General features: G+C 49.5%; 1 protein-coding gene across 1 annotated transcript in view; it reads right to left on the bottom strand.

The window, feature by feature from the left end:
• Positions 1 to 311: 311 nt before the first annotated feature.
• Positions 312 to 16,425, bottom strand: part of Mtus2 (microtubule associated scaffold protein 2) — a 351,173-nt gene continuing 335,059 nt past the window's right edge. The window contains 6 exon segments of the mRNA XM_051162856.1: positions 312 to 1,063; positions 2,673 to 2,770; positions 4,290 to 4,409; positions 6,204 to 6,302; positions 9,105 to 9,178; positions 14,214 to 14,319. Of these exon segments, the coding sequence (XP_051018813.1) occupies positions 850 to 1,063; positions 2,673 to 2,770; positions 4,290 to 4,409; positions 6,204 to 6,302; positions 9,105 to 9,178; positions 14,214 to 14,319 (711 nt within the window). The 3' untranslated portion in view covers positions 312 to 849.

The raw sequence follows: 16,425 nt of genomic DNA on the forward strand, positions 1-16,425 counted from the left end.
GGGGGGGGGGCAGGCGAGCCAAACCGGTATTTTCAAGACTAATGAATCAGTAAGAGGAAAACATCGGCCAAACCACGTGACCCCTCCGTCCCCCCCCACCCCCCCCACCCCCGCCTCTTGCTACATTTCATCTCCTCATGATGGGAGACGTCACAATGAAGTCCTGCAACAGGGTAACAGCGGCCCCACGTCACTAAGAAGATAACTGCTCCAAAGGCTTGTTACCATCTACAACTCGCTGGTGTTGAGTTCAGGTTAAGCAGGGTACCACTTGGTGGCAGACAGACATGCTGTTTTGTTTTTTGTTTTTTTTTTGTTTTTGTTTTTGTTTTTTTTTTTCCTTCTCTATTTTGGGTACAAATATTTCCAGGAAACTAGATAGAAATGCATCTTCATTTCCCAATAACTCTTAGGCACAAGTTAGAAAAACTGCTGACCGTTACTAAAATATGTCAGCGCATTGTGTTATAAAAAATGCAAGTCAGAATCGCCACGGGTGTATACCCACATATCTGAATATACACGTGCAGCAGTAAAAGGGGGGTTTTCATGTATTCAAAAGGAGCTGTTTGTGACTGACCGGAAATTCTGCTGTGAAAGCTCATCGCTCAAGAACAATTGAAGTTGTTTTTCTCTTGCCTCTAACTATACTAAAACGTTTTTGGACACCAGACTCTGCAGCTTACACCTTCCTAAGCGCCAATACCAGGAAGGTCTCACAACAAGGGTCAGAGAGCACGCTGCCTAGAATGCATGTATGCAGCTACTGAGCATGCGCACGCACGGGGTGCCCGCCAGCACTCCCTCAGTCGGACAGAAGCCCGAGCTCCTGTGGGTGGCAGGGTGATGTCATCTAGGTGTGGTGCTGACTCTGGCTGGAGAGGACGGCCCGGAGGAGCAGCCTCTGTACACCGGGGATGTGGGGGAGAGTTTAATAGGGCTGGTTGGGTCCCCAGTTTGGAGCTTCCAAAGTAGTTCTTCATTGGTTCGGCTCAGCCTCTTCTTTTCCTGGGTCTCTTTCTCCACGTACTCCTGGAGATTAGCATTTTCCTCAGACAGTTGTCTGCATGGAGGAGAGAGACGGTTACGCAGCAGGCCTGCTAATGACACTCAGGCTGAGGGGCAGAGGAGGGGCAACCACGCGCGGCTCACAGGTCTCTCAGGGTTTCGGGAGGTGTGCACAGAGCAAAGGCTAGCGGCTGGGGTGCACGGGAGGGACAGGCGTGCTGCTAGAGGCCCATAGGAGAGGCTGCTTATAGAGATGGCAATTGCCTATGGCTATGGCTATGGCTGCCAATCACCCGGGGATATCTTCTTACTACCTCCTGCCCTGGGTACATGCCTCTGTGAGTGAGTGAAGTCATGAGCCCTGCTGTAGAGCGGGTCTGTCTACCTGTCTGTCTGCTGGACCACAAGCCCTAGAGGGCAGGGTACGGCTCAGTTGTATTCTTGGCTGGCATTCAGCGGGGCATTTGGAAAATAGATGCTTGCTCACTGTTTGCTGATAAAAGGGGGTGGGCGGAGCCAATCGTGTGTGTGTGTGTGTGTGTGTGTGTGTGTGTGTGTGTGTGTGTGTGTGTGTGTGTGTGTGTGATGTCATAGTGCTTAAGTTGCTGGCTTTGCTGTGTGTTTTTAATAATTGTTTTACTTTGTATACATATTTTGCCTGCATGCGTGTCTGAGAGCCGTTTGCATGCAGTGCCTGTGATAGCCAGAAGAGGGCGATGGATCCCCATGGACTAGAGTTACAAATGGTCCTGAACTGTCTGTCCTGTTGGTGCAGTGAATCAAACTTGGATCCTCTGGAAGAGCAGCCAGTGCTCTTAATCACCGAATCGCCTATCTATCTCATTTTGTATTTTAAAAAATGATAGTCAAACTTCAAGGAATAAATACAAATACGTTTTACAACCGGATGGGCTAAAGTCCAGAAAAGGTACTCTGGGCCAGCGCCTGCACTTGCTGTCTGAGAAAGGTGGCAGAGTACATGTGGGCATGTGAACAAGTAGTACGTAAGTGTACAAGCATGCTAGTGTGTCAGTATATGCACAAGTGCGAGCATGCGTGTGCATGAGACACACAGGAGCTTCTGTGTGTATACCCGCCATGGCACATCATAGCCGCACTGAGGAGACCGGTCCAGTGGAGTGGTAAAGGACTGGGTCTGGCTCTCACTAGGGTGACTTGGGCTTGCTGAATGGAGGAATAACATGCAGCTGGCCACGGGAGGCCACGCTCTGCCTTCACCCCACTCTGCGCTGGGGTCGCGAGTGGCTCCTGATCGCTCCTTAGAAACAAGGCTCCCGAGGGAAGACCCGTAGGGACAAGCTGAGTTTCTAGAACTTTGGCGTTACCTAGCCATGCCTTTTTTTTTTTTTTTTTTTAGGCTGGAGACACCCCACTGATGTGCCCCTAATCTCCAGGAAGAAATCTTCCTGCTGTGGGGCGCTCCTGCTCCCAGTGTCTGTGGTCTGCAGTCACTTCTCCCAGGGAAGGGGACAGGAAGTGAAGGAGAGCCAGGGCGTGCACTAAGGGGTCACGCCAAGAACCTGCCTTTCTTCTGATCGCTTGAGAGGCGGCAGGGGATTGTTCGGGCTTGGATCCTGGGCCGTGCAGATGTTCAAGGGAAGTCATTTTAAGAAGGCCCTGTCTTGAGGATCTGGGTCACTCACCTGGTGACAACTGTGTTCTGGTCAATCCTGGCTTTGAGGTCTTCGTTCTGCTGCTGGAGCACCTGGATCTTCTCTTCCAGAATGATGTTCTTTTCCACCTAGGAAAGGGACTGGACTGGAGGGCCACCACCCCCACCCCCACTCCACCCCCATCCCCGCTGGCCAGCAGCAAGCCACACCCCCCCACCTAGGAAAGGGGCAAGACTAGAGAACCCTCCCCTGCTGATCAGCAGCAAACCTCCCCTCCCCCACCCCCCAAGAGACAAATGGAGATGAGACATCCAGTAACTAACTCTTCTGAGCTGGAGGTATGATACATCTGTAACCTTAACACTCTGGTAGTGGAGGCAGGCGGATCACAAGTTTCAGACCAGCATGGGCTAGAGCAAGACTTTATCTGGGGGAGGAGGAGAAGACCTGTTCATTGAAAGTGACTATAGAACATTGTACAAGGTGTGTGTGTGTGTGTGTGTGTGTGTGTGTGTGTGTGTGTGTGTGTGAGAGAGAGAGAGAGAGAGAGAGAGAGAGAGAGAGAGAGAGAGAGAGAGAGAGAGAGAGAGATCTCAAGACAATACCTCTGAGAATTATTAATAGTAGAAGGGATATGATATTTTAATTTTCTTATTTTTGTTTATCTTATCTCATAATTTCCTGTAATGTTCACATTTTCTATTCCTTCTTTATAGTAGCAAACAAGTATTTTAAAATGAATAGCAAAAGGGGCTGGAAAGATGCCCAGCTATTAAAAACATGTACAAATCTTGTGGACCTGAATTTGGTTCCCAGCACACACGTCAGGCAGCTCATGACCACCAGTAACTCCAGCTCCAGGAAGATCTAGTGCCCTCTTCTGGCAGCACTAGGCACTACACTCACATGCACAGACCCACACACAGACGTGCACACAAATACAAAAATTTTTTTAAACTTTAAATAATAATAAAGAAAAATTAATCATGGCTTTGGGCCAATTTCCGATTGAAGATGAACTCTTGCAGAGGTTGGTGTTTTTCAGGAACAGTAACCCTTATCTGGGCCTCAGGCCTCTTGGAGGGGGCAAAACACTGCTGTTTCCCTAGGCTAGTCCCCAGGAACCCAGCAGAGGACCGAGGTACAAAGCCCTTGTTATGAACCGGATGTTCCTGTTCCTCCAGAGCAGTTATGTTGAACCCCTCCTCCCCAGGTGCAGTACCAGGACTTGAGGTCTTTGGAGGCTCATGAAAGCGGACCCCCGTAACCGAGCTCTCTGCTCCTTCTGTCACATGAGGATTTGGGGGACACTCCACCAGGGTTGCCTTGTGGGCTCAACCATTCACTACCTGGGTACAACTGTCTCCTTCCGAGGTTTCTATCTTGTGCTTACGGCAGCGCCAGTTGCCCAGTGAGCTGTCGGAGTGGAAGGGCAGAGCTTTGCCCGGGCCTGGCGCACAGCAGTGATGGAAAGACAGGGCAAAGACTGGCTAGGTGACAGAAAGTGGCCACCGGGACTCCTTGTCAGAAGTCCTAGCTTTGTGAGAAGGGCTTCCAGGCTCGGTGTGAGCTACAGGAGGGAGGGGTGTACCTCGCTGAGACTTGGCGCCTGCGCGGCTACTCTATGGAGCCCGCGGAGCAACTCACCAGCTTCTCCAGCTCTATAATCTTCTTCTCCTGCAGGTGGATTTGCTGGTTCTTCAACTCCAACACCTGCTTCAGGCTCTGCATGTCTTCCTCCAGGTGCTGATACGGAGCCAGGGCAATCTACAAGGGCAGCGGGGGTGTGCGCTCTGCGCCAGCTTCCCGGCACAAGGCACTGTGCCCCAAGGCACTGTGCCCCAAGGCTCAGCAGAAAGCGGCTGGCTCAGTGCGGTGCTGTTGCCCGTGCTCCCCGTCAACGTGCGGCCACGGAGCCAGCGCCTCTGAGCGGGACTTCCTGGGGTAACCCAGGCTCTGAACATCCTCCCAGAGGAGTTGATTCCTGGCGCTCTTGGGGGGGTCTTACATATCCCACCCGGGCCTTGAGTTGTCTCCATAAGCTCATGCATGCAGAGGGGATAAGCCAAGTGGTTTTAAAAGCAATGTGGGTGGGGCCGGCTCACAAGGCTCCACCCCTAGATGAAGCGCTGTGGGCAACCCATGGTTACTAAGGGAGGGAGGAGTCGTCCTCAGGGACGAGCCCCTCTGATTGGTTATTCGGTCCCAAGAGGTGAGCCCTGATGCACATGTGATCAACACTAGACAGACCCTGCCTTGTCTGTCTGTCCACCTGTCTGTCCACACGTCACAATAATAGTCAAAGAAGAGGTAACAAGGTTGAGAGAGGGGCATGGCGGGATTGAGGGGAAGAGTGTGGCCTGGAATGATGAGAACATGGCATACATGTATGAAACACGTATGAAACCCTAACAACAATAAACATTAAAGAAAATTCAGCGTGCTCGTTGTTTTAAAGATACTGCTTCCTATTTTTTTTTAAAAAAAGGAACTATCTCTTTTTATAATTTATTTAAATGTATTTTGTTTGTGTACATTGGTGCTTTGCCTGTATGCATGTCTGTGTGTTGGGTCCCCTGGAACTGAGGTTATAAGCGGCCATGTGGGTGCTGGGAATTGAACCTGAGTCCTTTGTTAAAGCAGGCGGTGCTCTTAACCACTGAGCCATCTCTCCAGCCCCATTTGCTCCCTATTTTCTAAAAGGCCATCTAGGAGGATGACAAGTTAGAGAGCAGGGCTGGCGGGCACAAGCCGCAAAAACGTGGGACGTCGATTTGATTTTGATTTTGATAGGCAACACTGGAAAATATCCAAGACCGCTTGTGGCAGTTTAGGCTTGGAACACTGGCCACTCGAGAGAAAGAGGTGGGGGGGGGGGGTGGGGTAGGGGGTGGAAAGTTCAAAACCGACCTAGGCAATTTCACAAGTCTGTCTCAAACTGAGAAGCGGGCCGGGCTACGGCTGTGCCTCAGTGGTAGAGCACCAGCCTAGCATGGGTGAAGGCCTGGGTTCCATCCTCATCACCATGGGGTAAAAACAGTATAACGCGTCAATGGAAGACGCCCACCCTCAACTTTTACCTCCCTCCAACACTGCTCCAGAGGTAGGAGGGCTTCTAGCTATTCCTGGAAAAAATTACACTGAACCTTATAACTCACATCTTAGCTGGCCCTGACCTGTGCCGGCCTAAAGCACAGCTGTGGAGGCAAGGTGTGCAGACTGTCTCTAACTGGAGAGGAATTTACATCATGGGCACCCCAGGGACCCTGCCTGAGGGGTGCTGAGGGCTGTCTGTGTTGGCAGAAATGGTGGGTTGCTGGAGAGACCCATCGTTATGGTCTGTCTTGGGGAGGGTGGCAGGTACTGTACACACATTCCAGACATGGTGGAGACAGCGCCCCCTGTAGCGGCGGCGGCGGCAGCAGTTGGGAGGGTGTGGCGTGGGGGGGCGGGGGGAGCATGAGGGAGGTAGGGGGTTTGCACTTGTCCTTGGGCAAATTTGCTGAAGAAGCCAGCTCATGTCCCCACGCACTGGGTGGCCCATGCAGCAGCCATGACTACCTCCAGCTGCTCCTCTGTGGTTTTCCTTAGAGCTTCCTCAAAGCGCTGGGCTCTGTCCCGCAGAGATTGGCTCTGGAAAGTCAGCGTGTCCACTTGGTCCTGCAAGTGACAACAGATGTTTGCCCAGGGGCCGCAGGGATAGACGCTGTGGGCTGGGCAGCTAGGGGTGCGCACGCCAGTTTTCACCAACCTGACACAAGCTGGGAGAAGTAATTTCAACGGAGGAACTGCCTCCATCTGATTATCCATGTGGTGTTTGCTCCGTTAACGAGTAATGTGGGCGGGCCCAGCCCACTTGGGCGGGGCCACAACGCCCCCCCCCCCCCCCCCCCCCCCCCCCCCCCCCCCGCACCTCCAGGTTCCTCCTTGGCTTCTCAAGGATGGGCTGTAACCTGTCAGCCCTCCTCTCCTCCCCAACCAAGTTGCTTTGGGTCAGTGTTTTACCATAGCAACAGACAAGCAAACTAGGACACGAGGAGAAAGGGCTGGCCGCCCTTTACCAAGACCCGCTCCTTCCAGGTTCACAGCGGACACTTCCCCCCACCCCTCCCGCCCCTCCCCGGGACAGATTCTTCTGACCGCAGGGCTGGACTGCTCTATGAGGGGGAGCCACCCATTCCTGTCCATTTTAATACTCGCAGTCTCTCCTCGGGGCAGCGGTCTGTATGTGCTGAAGGAAGGAAGGAAGAGGCGCCTGTGCTCCAATGAGGCTCCAGCGAAGGAGACCTTCATCCAACCTCAGCCACAGCACAGGGAGCGTGCTTGCCAGGGCCTTTGAGCTATCCATGACTAAAGAATGTTCTGCCTCTACATATCGCTCATTGAGGAGTCTACAGGGCCAGGGGCTCTCGTGGACTCTTCTGGCAAGAGACGGGGCCTTAGCCTGTAATCAGGAGCTGGGACTAACAAACAAGGCGACCTTGCACAACAGCCCTACCCCGTGTTCCAGCCCACCAGACTGCTTCCTTCAGTCACCGTGGCAGAGGGCCTCGGTTTTCACACTCCCCTGGGCAAGTTCCTTTCCCGATCTCTTCTTTATTTTAAGAAACAAAAGTCTCATATTGACATTAAATGCTATTGCTGGCATTTGGAGACAATATAGCTGTCTGTGGGAGTTGGTGCTCACGTGAGCTAATGAGTGGAAATATCCGTTTGGAGTGACTCCTCTGGGCAAGCACTGGGCTACGTCAACACTGCCCTCACCTTCCAGAACAGACTATAATATACCAGGTACTGCCCAAACCCAACACCACACTTCTTCAGGAGTTACCTCAGGAAACATCCCTTGTGAGCCTCTCTCCCACCAATAAAGACCAAACCAACACAAAAGCCTAAACACTCACTCACTGCCTTAGCAGATCTGAGCACTCAGCCGACATCTTTCTGCCTTGTCCACTATTCAGAACAGACCCTTGGGAGTGGAAAGTCTCTACAGAAGTTAAGACAGGATCAGATGACCGTCGACCCACGTAGGCTACTTTCTACCATGCGTAACCCAGCCTGGGCTCTCAGAGGTCAACAAATGGCACTCTAATAATAAGCACGCACTGCCTGGAGCTGCTTGTAGCAGCTGTTTCTCCTCCTTGCCAGTGTTAACTGAACCCCACTCCCACCCCGCTTTCCTTGAGAAAGCTACTGGTATCCCCATTTTATAGGTAAATACCTGAGGTTGGCAGTGGTTGCATCATTCCCTCCCAATCTCAAAGCTACCAAGAGCCGGTAGAGTGGGGATTTGAACCTCTAACTGCCCAAACTGGCAATTTCTCTAGCTGCCTAGTGACACTAGGAAGTTGTTTCCAGTGATTCTACCCCTCCACACACCAACACCCAGCTCAAAAGGTTTCTGCCGGGTGGAGACATAGAGCATACAGGATCTTATGGCCGTTGGCTGCTGGAGCAGGGATGACTTGGTGACATGCTAGTCCCCGGTGTCCACATTTTCTGCAGTGTTCTCACTGTGACCCTGGATTCTTTCCTTGTGGGGCAAGTTCCCACAGAGATGACAGAGATGTCATCAAAGAAACAGGATATCTGCACACATATTACAGTCATGGTAACAATCTTGCCAATTTCCAGACATCGGTGACTATGACATTTAAAGAGCCGCCTTCTCTAGTCAGAATCACCCCAGCTGGGACCCTGGCTGGGCTGTCCTGTTTCCGTGGCTTCCCAGGCAGCTCCCTCGAGCACTGCAGCTATTTCTGGTTCTTCAAAGGCAGCTGTTGGGTCTCTAGAAGGTAGGAAGGAGATACTCGGAAGACCCCACATGGTGCCTTTGAAGACCAGGGGGAAGCCAGGCAGCTCGGCTGGCATCTGAGACCAACGTCTTCCCCAGGCGACAGCGAGAGGCAGAAAGGGTGATTTTTCAGCTCGTCCACCTCCAGGTAATAACCTAAGTCCCTCGTAAAACTCCCAGTGTGAGCCTGGTGGTGGTGACACACATCTTTAATCCCAGCCCTCCAGAGGCAGACGCTGGGGGATCTCTTGAGTTTTCGAGGCCAGCCTGGTCTACAGAGAGAGCAAGTTCCAGGAAAGCCAGGGCTATACAGGGAAACCCTGTATCAAAAAACAAAGCAAGCAAGCAAAACCTCCCAGGGTCTAGTCTACCGATTCCAGCTTTCACAACCTCCTTCTTGTCTAGAACATTCTTTTCCCCCCCCCCCCCCCCCCCCCCCCAGGTATCTCCCACAGAGTGAATGCCCCCACTAACTTCCTTAGTGTTCGCATGAGACACAAGTGGCTGCTTGGAGCTGTTGTATCCCCCCCCCCCCAGCTCTGTGAAGAGAGAACCGACATATATGGGGAATAAGTCATCATCGGTGTCTCCATCTTTAAGTACACAGCAGGCGTCAGATAACTGTTTGCAAGTGCCCCAGCTAAGGAAACAAAGGAAATGCTAACCTGTAATGACAACCGCAGTTTTTCAAAGTTTTCTTCCAACTCCTTCTTCTCAAATTCATGGGTAGACATCAGTTCTGGGAGGAAGAAGGACATTATGGGATCGGTAAGTGAGCCTTTCTTTTGAAAAGCATAAAACAGGTTGTTTGGATAGAGGAGGACTCGTGACTTCCGGTACACAAATGATGGATGCCTACTGCAGGTTCAAGGTTTCCTCTGACCAGATTGTGGGTTTTGTTGTTGTTGTTTTTGTTTTTGTTTTTTTCGAGACAGGGTTTCTCTGTGTAGCCTTTGGCTATCCTGGACTCGCTTTGTAGACCAGGCTGGCCTCGAACTCACAGCGATCCATCTGCCTCTGCCTCCCGAGTTGCTGGGATTAAAGGCGTGTGCCACCACGCCCAGACAGATTGTGATTTTTGAGAGAAAGCAAGAAATGTGGAAGAGAAAGAGAGAGTGGGGCGGGAGGGGTGGAGAAAGAAAAGAGGGAGGGAAACCACACGCATGCGCTCTGCTGCGCGTGTGCGCTTTTCCGGATTCGGCACACTCTTGGCCAACAGCATCAGCTGAATGCCTCACCTTCCATAAAGGCGAATCAGTCGATTTTCTTCCATTCCCTGGATTTGCCCTCCCTGCCTCAAATCATGCTCCTGGAGCTGAGGAAGGAGCTTTTTGAGGAGGATGGGACTGGAGAAGACGTCCTGCCAACCTTGCTTGGTGCTGAGTTCCTGTGGTGTCAACAATGACATCCTGGCGGCCTCTGAGCCACACCTGGGGACCAGGGACGCCCAGGGTTTGCTTGAACAACGATCAGCTGTAAGACTTGCGGCCAGAAGAAAAGGCTGATTGTTCTGTTATTTCTCAGGGGCTTTGGGATCACTGCGCCGCGTGAAAACCCTTATCCCAACAATAGCTTACAAGTTGGGTGTTTGTTGAGCAAATGCATTGTTTCCCTCAAGATGGATAAAGCTCCTGTCCTCCTGGCCAGGCCACCAATTTGTTTCTGTGGTATGACTAGAAGAGTGACCGGGCTCCTTAATCAGCCTGGATCCTGTTCTTGGAACGAACGAGAGAGCTCTGGATACCGACAATTACCATGTGGGCTTGCCTTGAGCTATAATTACGAAAATCTGTGTGGTTTCCATCAGCTCAAATCTTTAACTAATGGTGATTCACTGCTAAATCTTATTACTTTTAATAGATAATTGAACAAGCAGATGACTGGAAAAATAAATAAAAGAAGAGGAAATTTAAAAACGAAATTCACATCTGGACAGATGGTTACAGGTGTTCTTATAGAGGACGTGAGTTCAATTCCCAGCACCAACAGACAGTTTATGAGGAACTGCCAAAGTTTACATCTATGGAAAAGTAAAAGTTTGTGTTGATTTCATGACTTTATTTTTTTATATGTATTTTGTGTGTGAGCGTTTGCATACGTGTTTGTGTGTGTACCATGTGTATGCCTGGTGCCTAGGGAAGTCAAAAGAATTGGGGTTTTAGATCATTGTGAGCTATCAGGCAGTGTTGGCAGCTGAACCTTGGTCCTCTGAAAAAAATAACACATGCTCTTAGCCACTAGACCATCTGTTCAGCCCCCAGTTTTATTGACTGTATGTGAATGGGCCTTCTGGTCTACCTGCGTTCCTGTGTAATTAATTTTAGTGGTTACTGAGACCATCACCCTTCCTACCATGATGAATATAGACCCACACTATCTCAACATCATATATAACCCAAAGGCCTTTGTGGTATCTAAGCAAGACTTTATTTGTCAGAAGGAAAAAAAATCTATGAGGCTTATTTGTGTAGAAATATAGATTTTAGGCCGGGCGTGGTGGCACACGCCTTTAACCCCAGCACTCGGGAGGCAGAGGCAGGCGGATCGCTGTGAGTTCAAGGCCAGCCTGGTCTACAAAGTGAGTCCAGGATGGCCAAGGCTACACAGAGAAACCCTGTCTCGAAAAACAAAAAACAAACAAACAAAAAACAAACAAACAAACAAAAAGAAATATAGATTTTAAAAGGGGGGTTGGGGCCTACCATAATTTATGGGATCATCATTGAAAGTCCCTCCCCTGAGGCACCATGTCTGCAGATGGGCATTGCCAGAGGCTCCCAGCACCCCTAGGGAACAGGACAGCAAATACCACCAACTATTGTACAATATTGGTGTCTTACAATGCATTTCTTTATTTCAAGGCCAATAAACTCTGTTCTGACCGGTTCCTAAGGTGGTTCCTCTCATTTCCTGCTGCACATTAGAGTGTTGGAAAGCCCTGTTGGGTGGAGTGAACTAAATTGGGATTTTGGAGGTGGGGTCTATGTGCCAATTGTTTAAAGACAATGGCAAGTCCCGAGGTCATTCTCAGCGTGTGGCCCAGGGTGGGGGTCTGTAACCTAGAAATCAGCCCTCAAGAGGCTTTTCTCGCTTGTCTCCAGTTTGCGCGTAAGGGAGAGGTGCTTGAGGGAGGTACGGTGTGCAGTGAGTTTATTGTTAAAAAGACTATTTTTAAAACAATTAAAAAAAATTTGGTCCCAGCACTCAGAGGGCAGAGGCAGGCAGATCTCTAAGTTTGAGGCTAGCCTGGACTGCAAGTGAGTTCCAGGATAGCCAGGGCTACACAGTGAAACAACAAAACAACAACAACAAATTCTGATGTAAATTTTCATATTAAATATGTAGATTCATTGTTAAATTTTATTACTTTTACTAGAAACTTGAACAAGCAGCTGATTGGGAAAAATAAGCAAAAGAAGAGGAATTTTTTTCTATAAAAGACTATTTATTTTATGTATATGATACTTTATCTGCATGTACACCTGCAGGCCAGAAGAGGGCACCAGATCTCATTAGAGATGGTTGTGAGCCACCTTGTGGGTGCTGGGAATTGAGCTTGGGACCTTTGGAGGAGCAGACAATGCTCTTAACCACTGAGCCATCTCTCCAGCCTCCAAGAAGGGGGAAATTTAAAAAACAAAATTCACATCTGGTCAGATGGTTAATGAAGTTAAGATTGCTTCCTGTACTTATAGAGGACCTGAGTTCAATTCCCAGCACCTCCATCAGTAAGGAACTGCCTATAACTCTAGCTCCAGGATTTTCACGCCCTCTGCTGGTCTCTGTGGGTACTCCAGTGACACACCATGCAGATATATGCACATACACATGCATAAAAAAAATAAAATCTTAAGAGAAAACCAATAATAACACCACCCCCACCCACAAATTTAACTCATCAGTTTCAATTATGTGGAAGTATAAATAAAATTCTTTTGGCCTGGAGAGGTGACTAGAGGCTAGGAGCACTTGCTGCTTTTGCAGAAGACCTGAGTTCGATTCCCAGCACCCATACCAGGCAGCTAGCAACTCCAGGGTATCTGACACCCTCTTCTGGTCTCCAGGGGCATCTGCATTCATGGGTGTGTGTGTGTGGGTGCACTCACTCACACACACACACACACACACACACACACACACACACACACAAATAAAAAGAAATCTATTTTTAAAAGAACTCTCTTCTTCCACAAAGGGACATCTTAGTTGGACTTGGTAGCATTGCTACAACATGCACAAACATTTTTGTTATTCTGTTCTGTTACTGTAACATAGCCGGTGAGGCAGCCTAATTTTATAATGAAATAAGGTTGTTTTGGCCCATAGTTTTAGAAGTGGTTCAGTACCCAGTCTGCTGGAGTGAAGGCCCTGTCTATACTACAGCTGGATTTTGAGTGTCTCCTGCCCAAGGTCCATCTGCGAAAGGGCAAAGGTGGTGGCACCATTAAGAGGCGGTGGTGTCTCTGGCTGGAGAGATGGCTCAGCGGTTAAGAGCACTGGCTGCTCTTCCAGAGGTTCGATTCCCAGAACCCACATGGTGGCTCACAACCATCTGTATTATGAACCAATGCTGTCTGCTAGTGTGTATGAAGACATAATAAATAAATAAATAAATAAATAAATAAATAAATAAATAAATGTTTCTTAAAAAAAGAAGTAGTGTCTCATGGGACATTTGCCTATTCCACCTGTCTCCTTGTTCTCTTTGGCCCCAGGATCTGCTCTTTCTATGATGCTCTACCTTACCGTAACCCATAGCAGCAGAACCAATCAATCACAGATCGGAATGCCAGGGACAGTTTGCAAATGGTTTCAAGTACATTCTTACAGCGAAGAAAGGTTGGCTAACACAGAGTGTGTGCAAGAAAGCAGGGACATCACACACAGAAAGCCAGAGAGACTGGTCTCCCCATTCCTTTTGAGGGTGCATCCCAATGACCTGAGGACCTCTTGCTGGGCCCTACCTCTCAAAGGCTGCGTTGTTTCTCATCCTGTCACAATGGGGAACAAGCCTCTGACACATGAACCCATCAGAGGATCACACACCACAATTAAACCACTGCACAAAGAGAATTCAGTTCCCAAAGGGGGAAAGCAAGAACCTGTAGACTTGCTGGGCGGTGGTGGTGTACGAGGCCAGCCTGGTCTACAGAGAGAGAGTTCCAGGACAGCCAGGGCTACACAGAGAAATTCTGTCTTGAAAAAACAAAGGAAAACAACAACAACAAACCCAACAAAACCCTAAACCAAAACCGACCAATCAAATAAAAGCACATAGACTTAAATTTGCTCGGTGATGATTGTGGACAAGGAGTAAAAGCTCCAACGATGCTGCTGTGGCCACTCAGCCTTATCAAACCATTTGCAAGAAAAGTCCTCAAGTCTGACTCTACCTTGACTCTGTCACCCAAGAAGCTCTACGAAAACATCCTGTCCTCATTGCATGTGGAATCAAGGCTGGTAAGAGTCTCAAAAAATTGACTCAAGGTCCAGAAAACTCCTTTGGAGGAGAGAAAACAGCTGCCTGGATTCATGAGGTTTTCGACATGGGGTTGGGGCTAGAACCTGGGGCCTCCTGCTTGCTTGCCAAGCCTCCCCAGCCCACGCCTTGCTTTCTATTTCTTCTTCTCATAGGAATGGACACAAAGGAGGCAATAGAAAGACAAAAGGACAGAAAAGATGGGAGGCAGGGCACAGGGAGGAGATCTTTTGTTCTGCTGCCAGAGGGGTTTGGCTTGCCCACTTTGGCCTGCTGCACACAGGCTGGTGGGTACCTTGGACTTTGTGGTCGTGGTCATCCTGCAGGATGGTGATGGCAACTGTGTGGTTATTTTCCATCTCCAGCAGGGCGGCCTCGTGGCTGGCAGTGATGTCTTCCACCTAAAGGAAAGGCAGGCACAGGCACTAGTTATCTGGAGAGCTGGGGTGGCCATCAGGAAAATCCTTGTCACTTGGAAAACAAGAGCAACTCAGTGAGGAGAGAAAGTCAGTGGCTCTGTCTAAGATAAGCTGCTCTGCTGGGGTGACAGACACTCCCAAGCTAGTGCCAATGGCCAGTCCAAATTGAGAGAGAGAGAGAGAGAGAGAGAGAGAGAGAGACCCACCCACTTCTCTATAGCCTTAGGCTAGCCCATCACATACCCTTCCTTTCCCAAGAGAGGCAGTGAGTGATGGGGCAGGAAAAAAAAAAAAAAGGTCCTCCACGCCTGTTCTCAGCATCGGGGAGTGGTAACTTCTCTGCCCTGAGCTCTCAGAGCCTACCCACTACCCTTACAAGGCAGGCGTTTCTATGCCCATTTTGCAGATGAGGAAACCAAGGCTTAAGTTTAACATGTTCTGCCCAACAGCTAGTAAGTGGCAGAGACGAGCAGGGGGCCCTAGCGCTATCTGACCCAAGTGGTCCTGCTCTCTCAACCACATACAGTAATAGCAATAGCTTCCAAGATGCCACCTGCAAGTGACTTGTTAGACCCGCCCTCCAGTTCCTAGGTGAAGCCAGCAGGCTCACTCATGTGTCCTGCACCAAGAAGGCTAAGCTTGCCTTTCAGATGGCCACCTGCTGAGCCTCTCCCCTGACTGGGCATCCCGGGGCTGCTCCTGTAAAGGCTTTCACACTCTCTGCATGAAGGGCTGTTCCCAGGAGTTTTAATTACAAGTGCACAGCCCACCCCAGACGTCCATGGTTTCACTTTTGCTTTTCAGTGACTGAGCCCAGGGCCTGACGCATGCTAGGTAACCATTCTGTCAACAAGCTACACACCCAGCCTCGTTCCCATGCTTTCTGATTCCTCTACCCAGAAACCGCAGTGTTTATCGTCTAATTTTGTTTGTTTGTTTAGCTTCTTTGGTTTGGTTTGTTGTGGAGGGGGGGGTGCAGGGGGCGGGAGGCGGCAACAAATTCCATTAGTGGGAATATTCACAGCTTCTTCAGCCATTCCTGGCTTGGGCCCTGAGGGTCGTGGGGTTGGCTGGGCACCTCCAGCATAGGCCGTGCGTAGTCGTAGGGTGTGACCCAGCTGATCGGGTGGCATACTTGATGGAGGGTCTGAGTGAAAACGTAAGTATAGCTCATACTGGATTTGGGGGCGCAGAGCTATATTGATCCTCATGAAGCCTGCACAGTGAGACACCCCAGAAGTGACGACACATTTGTTATTTTTGTATCGCTGTAACTACATATCCCTCAAAGCAGATCAGAGCCGGACCAAGGGGAGCTTCCACCTGACTCACAAGCATGCTTGTAAGTGGCTTAAATTTTTTTTTAATTTATTCTTATTTTATGTGCACTGGTGTTTTGACTGCATGCGTGTCTGTGTGAGGGTATCAGCTCTTGGAGTTACAGACTGTTGTGAGCTGCCACGTGCTAGGATTTGAACCCAGGTCCTCTGGAAGAACAGTCAGTGCTCTTAACCACTAAGCCATCTCTCCAGCCCTGCAAGTGGCTCTTCTTGGTCCATCATTACCTTCAATGTGTTTACTGTTTTTTAAAGAAGTATTGCCGTCCTTGTTTTAACTTCAACTGTGTGACACACTGGAATAATTGCTCAGGGTCCCCTCTCCCCAGGGTGGCAGGCCTCCCCTGTCTGTAATACACGATGCAGTGTTTACCCAAACTCTTATCAATAGTCTCATAGTCCTTCCACCACAGTCTGTAGCACGATATCATGCGTCTACACCTTCACACGCATATCCCTTCACACCCCAAATGAGTTTTAACAACAACAAAAATTCTTGAGGAAACACAGAACAAAAAAAAAAAACCGTTTTGTTTTGTTTTGTTGTCCTTCCATGATGTCTGACAAGTTTCTCAACAACTGAGTGTATTTCACGACCTACAATTGTGTCAAAACCTGACATTTTAAAGTCACAATCAAGATAAATGTATCTAGATTCGCGAGATGTCTGGTGGCCCCATGAAGGACACACACTGCTCATAGCTGACAATATTTGGCCACTTTTTCAGAAACCTCATCTCTCTGGGGTAAT

The sequence above is a fragment of the Acomys russatus genome, chromosome 19 (assembly GCF_903995435.1).
Source record: "Acomys russatus chromosome 19, mAcoRus1.1, whole genome shotgun sequence".
Classification (NCBI taxonomy): Eukaryota; Metazoa; Chordata; class Mammalia; order Rodentia; family Muridae; genus Acomys; species Acomys russatus.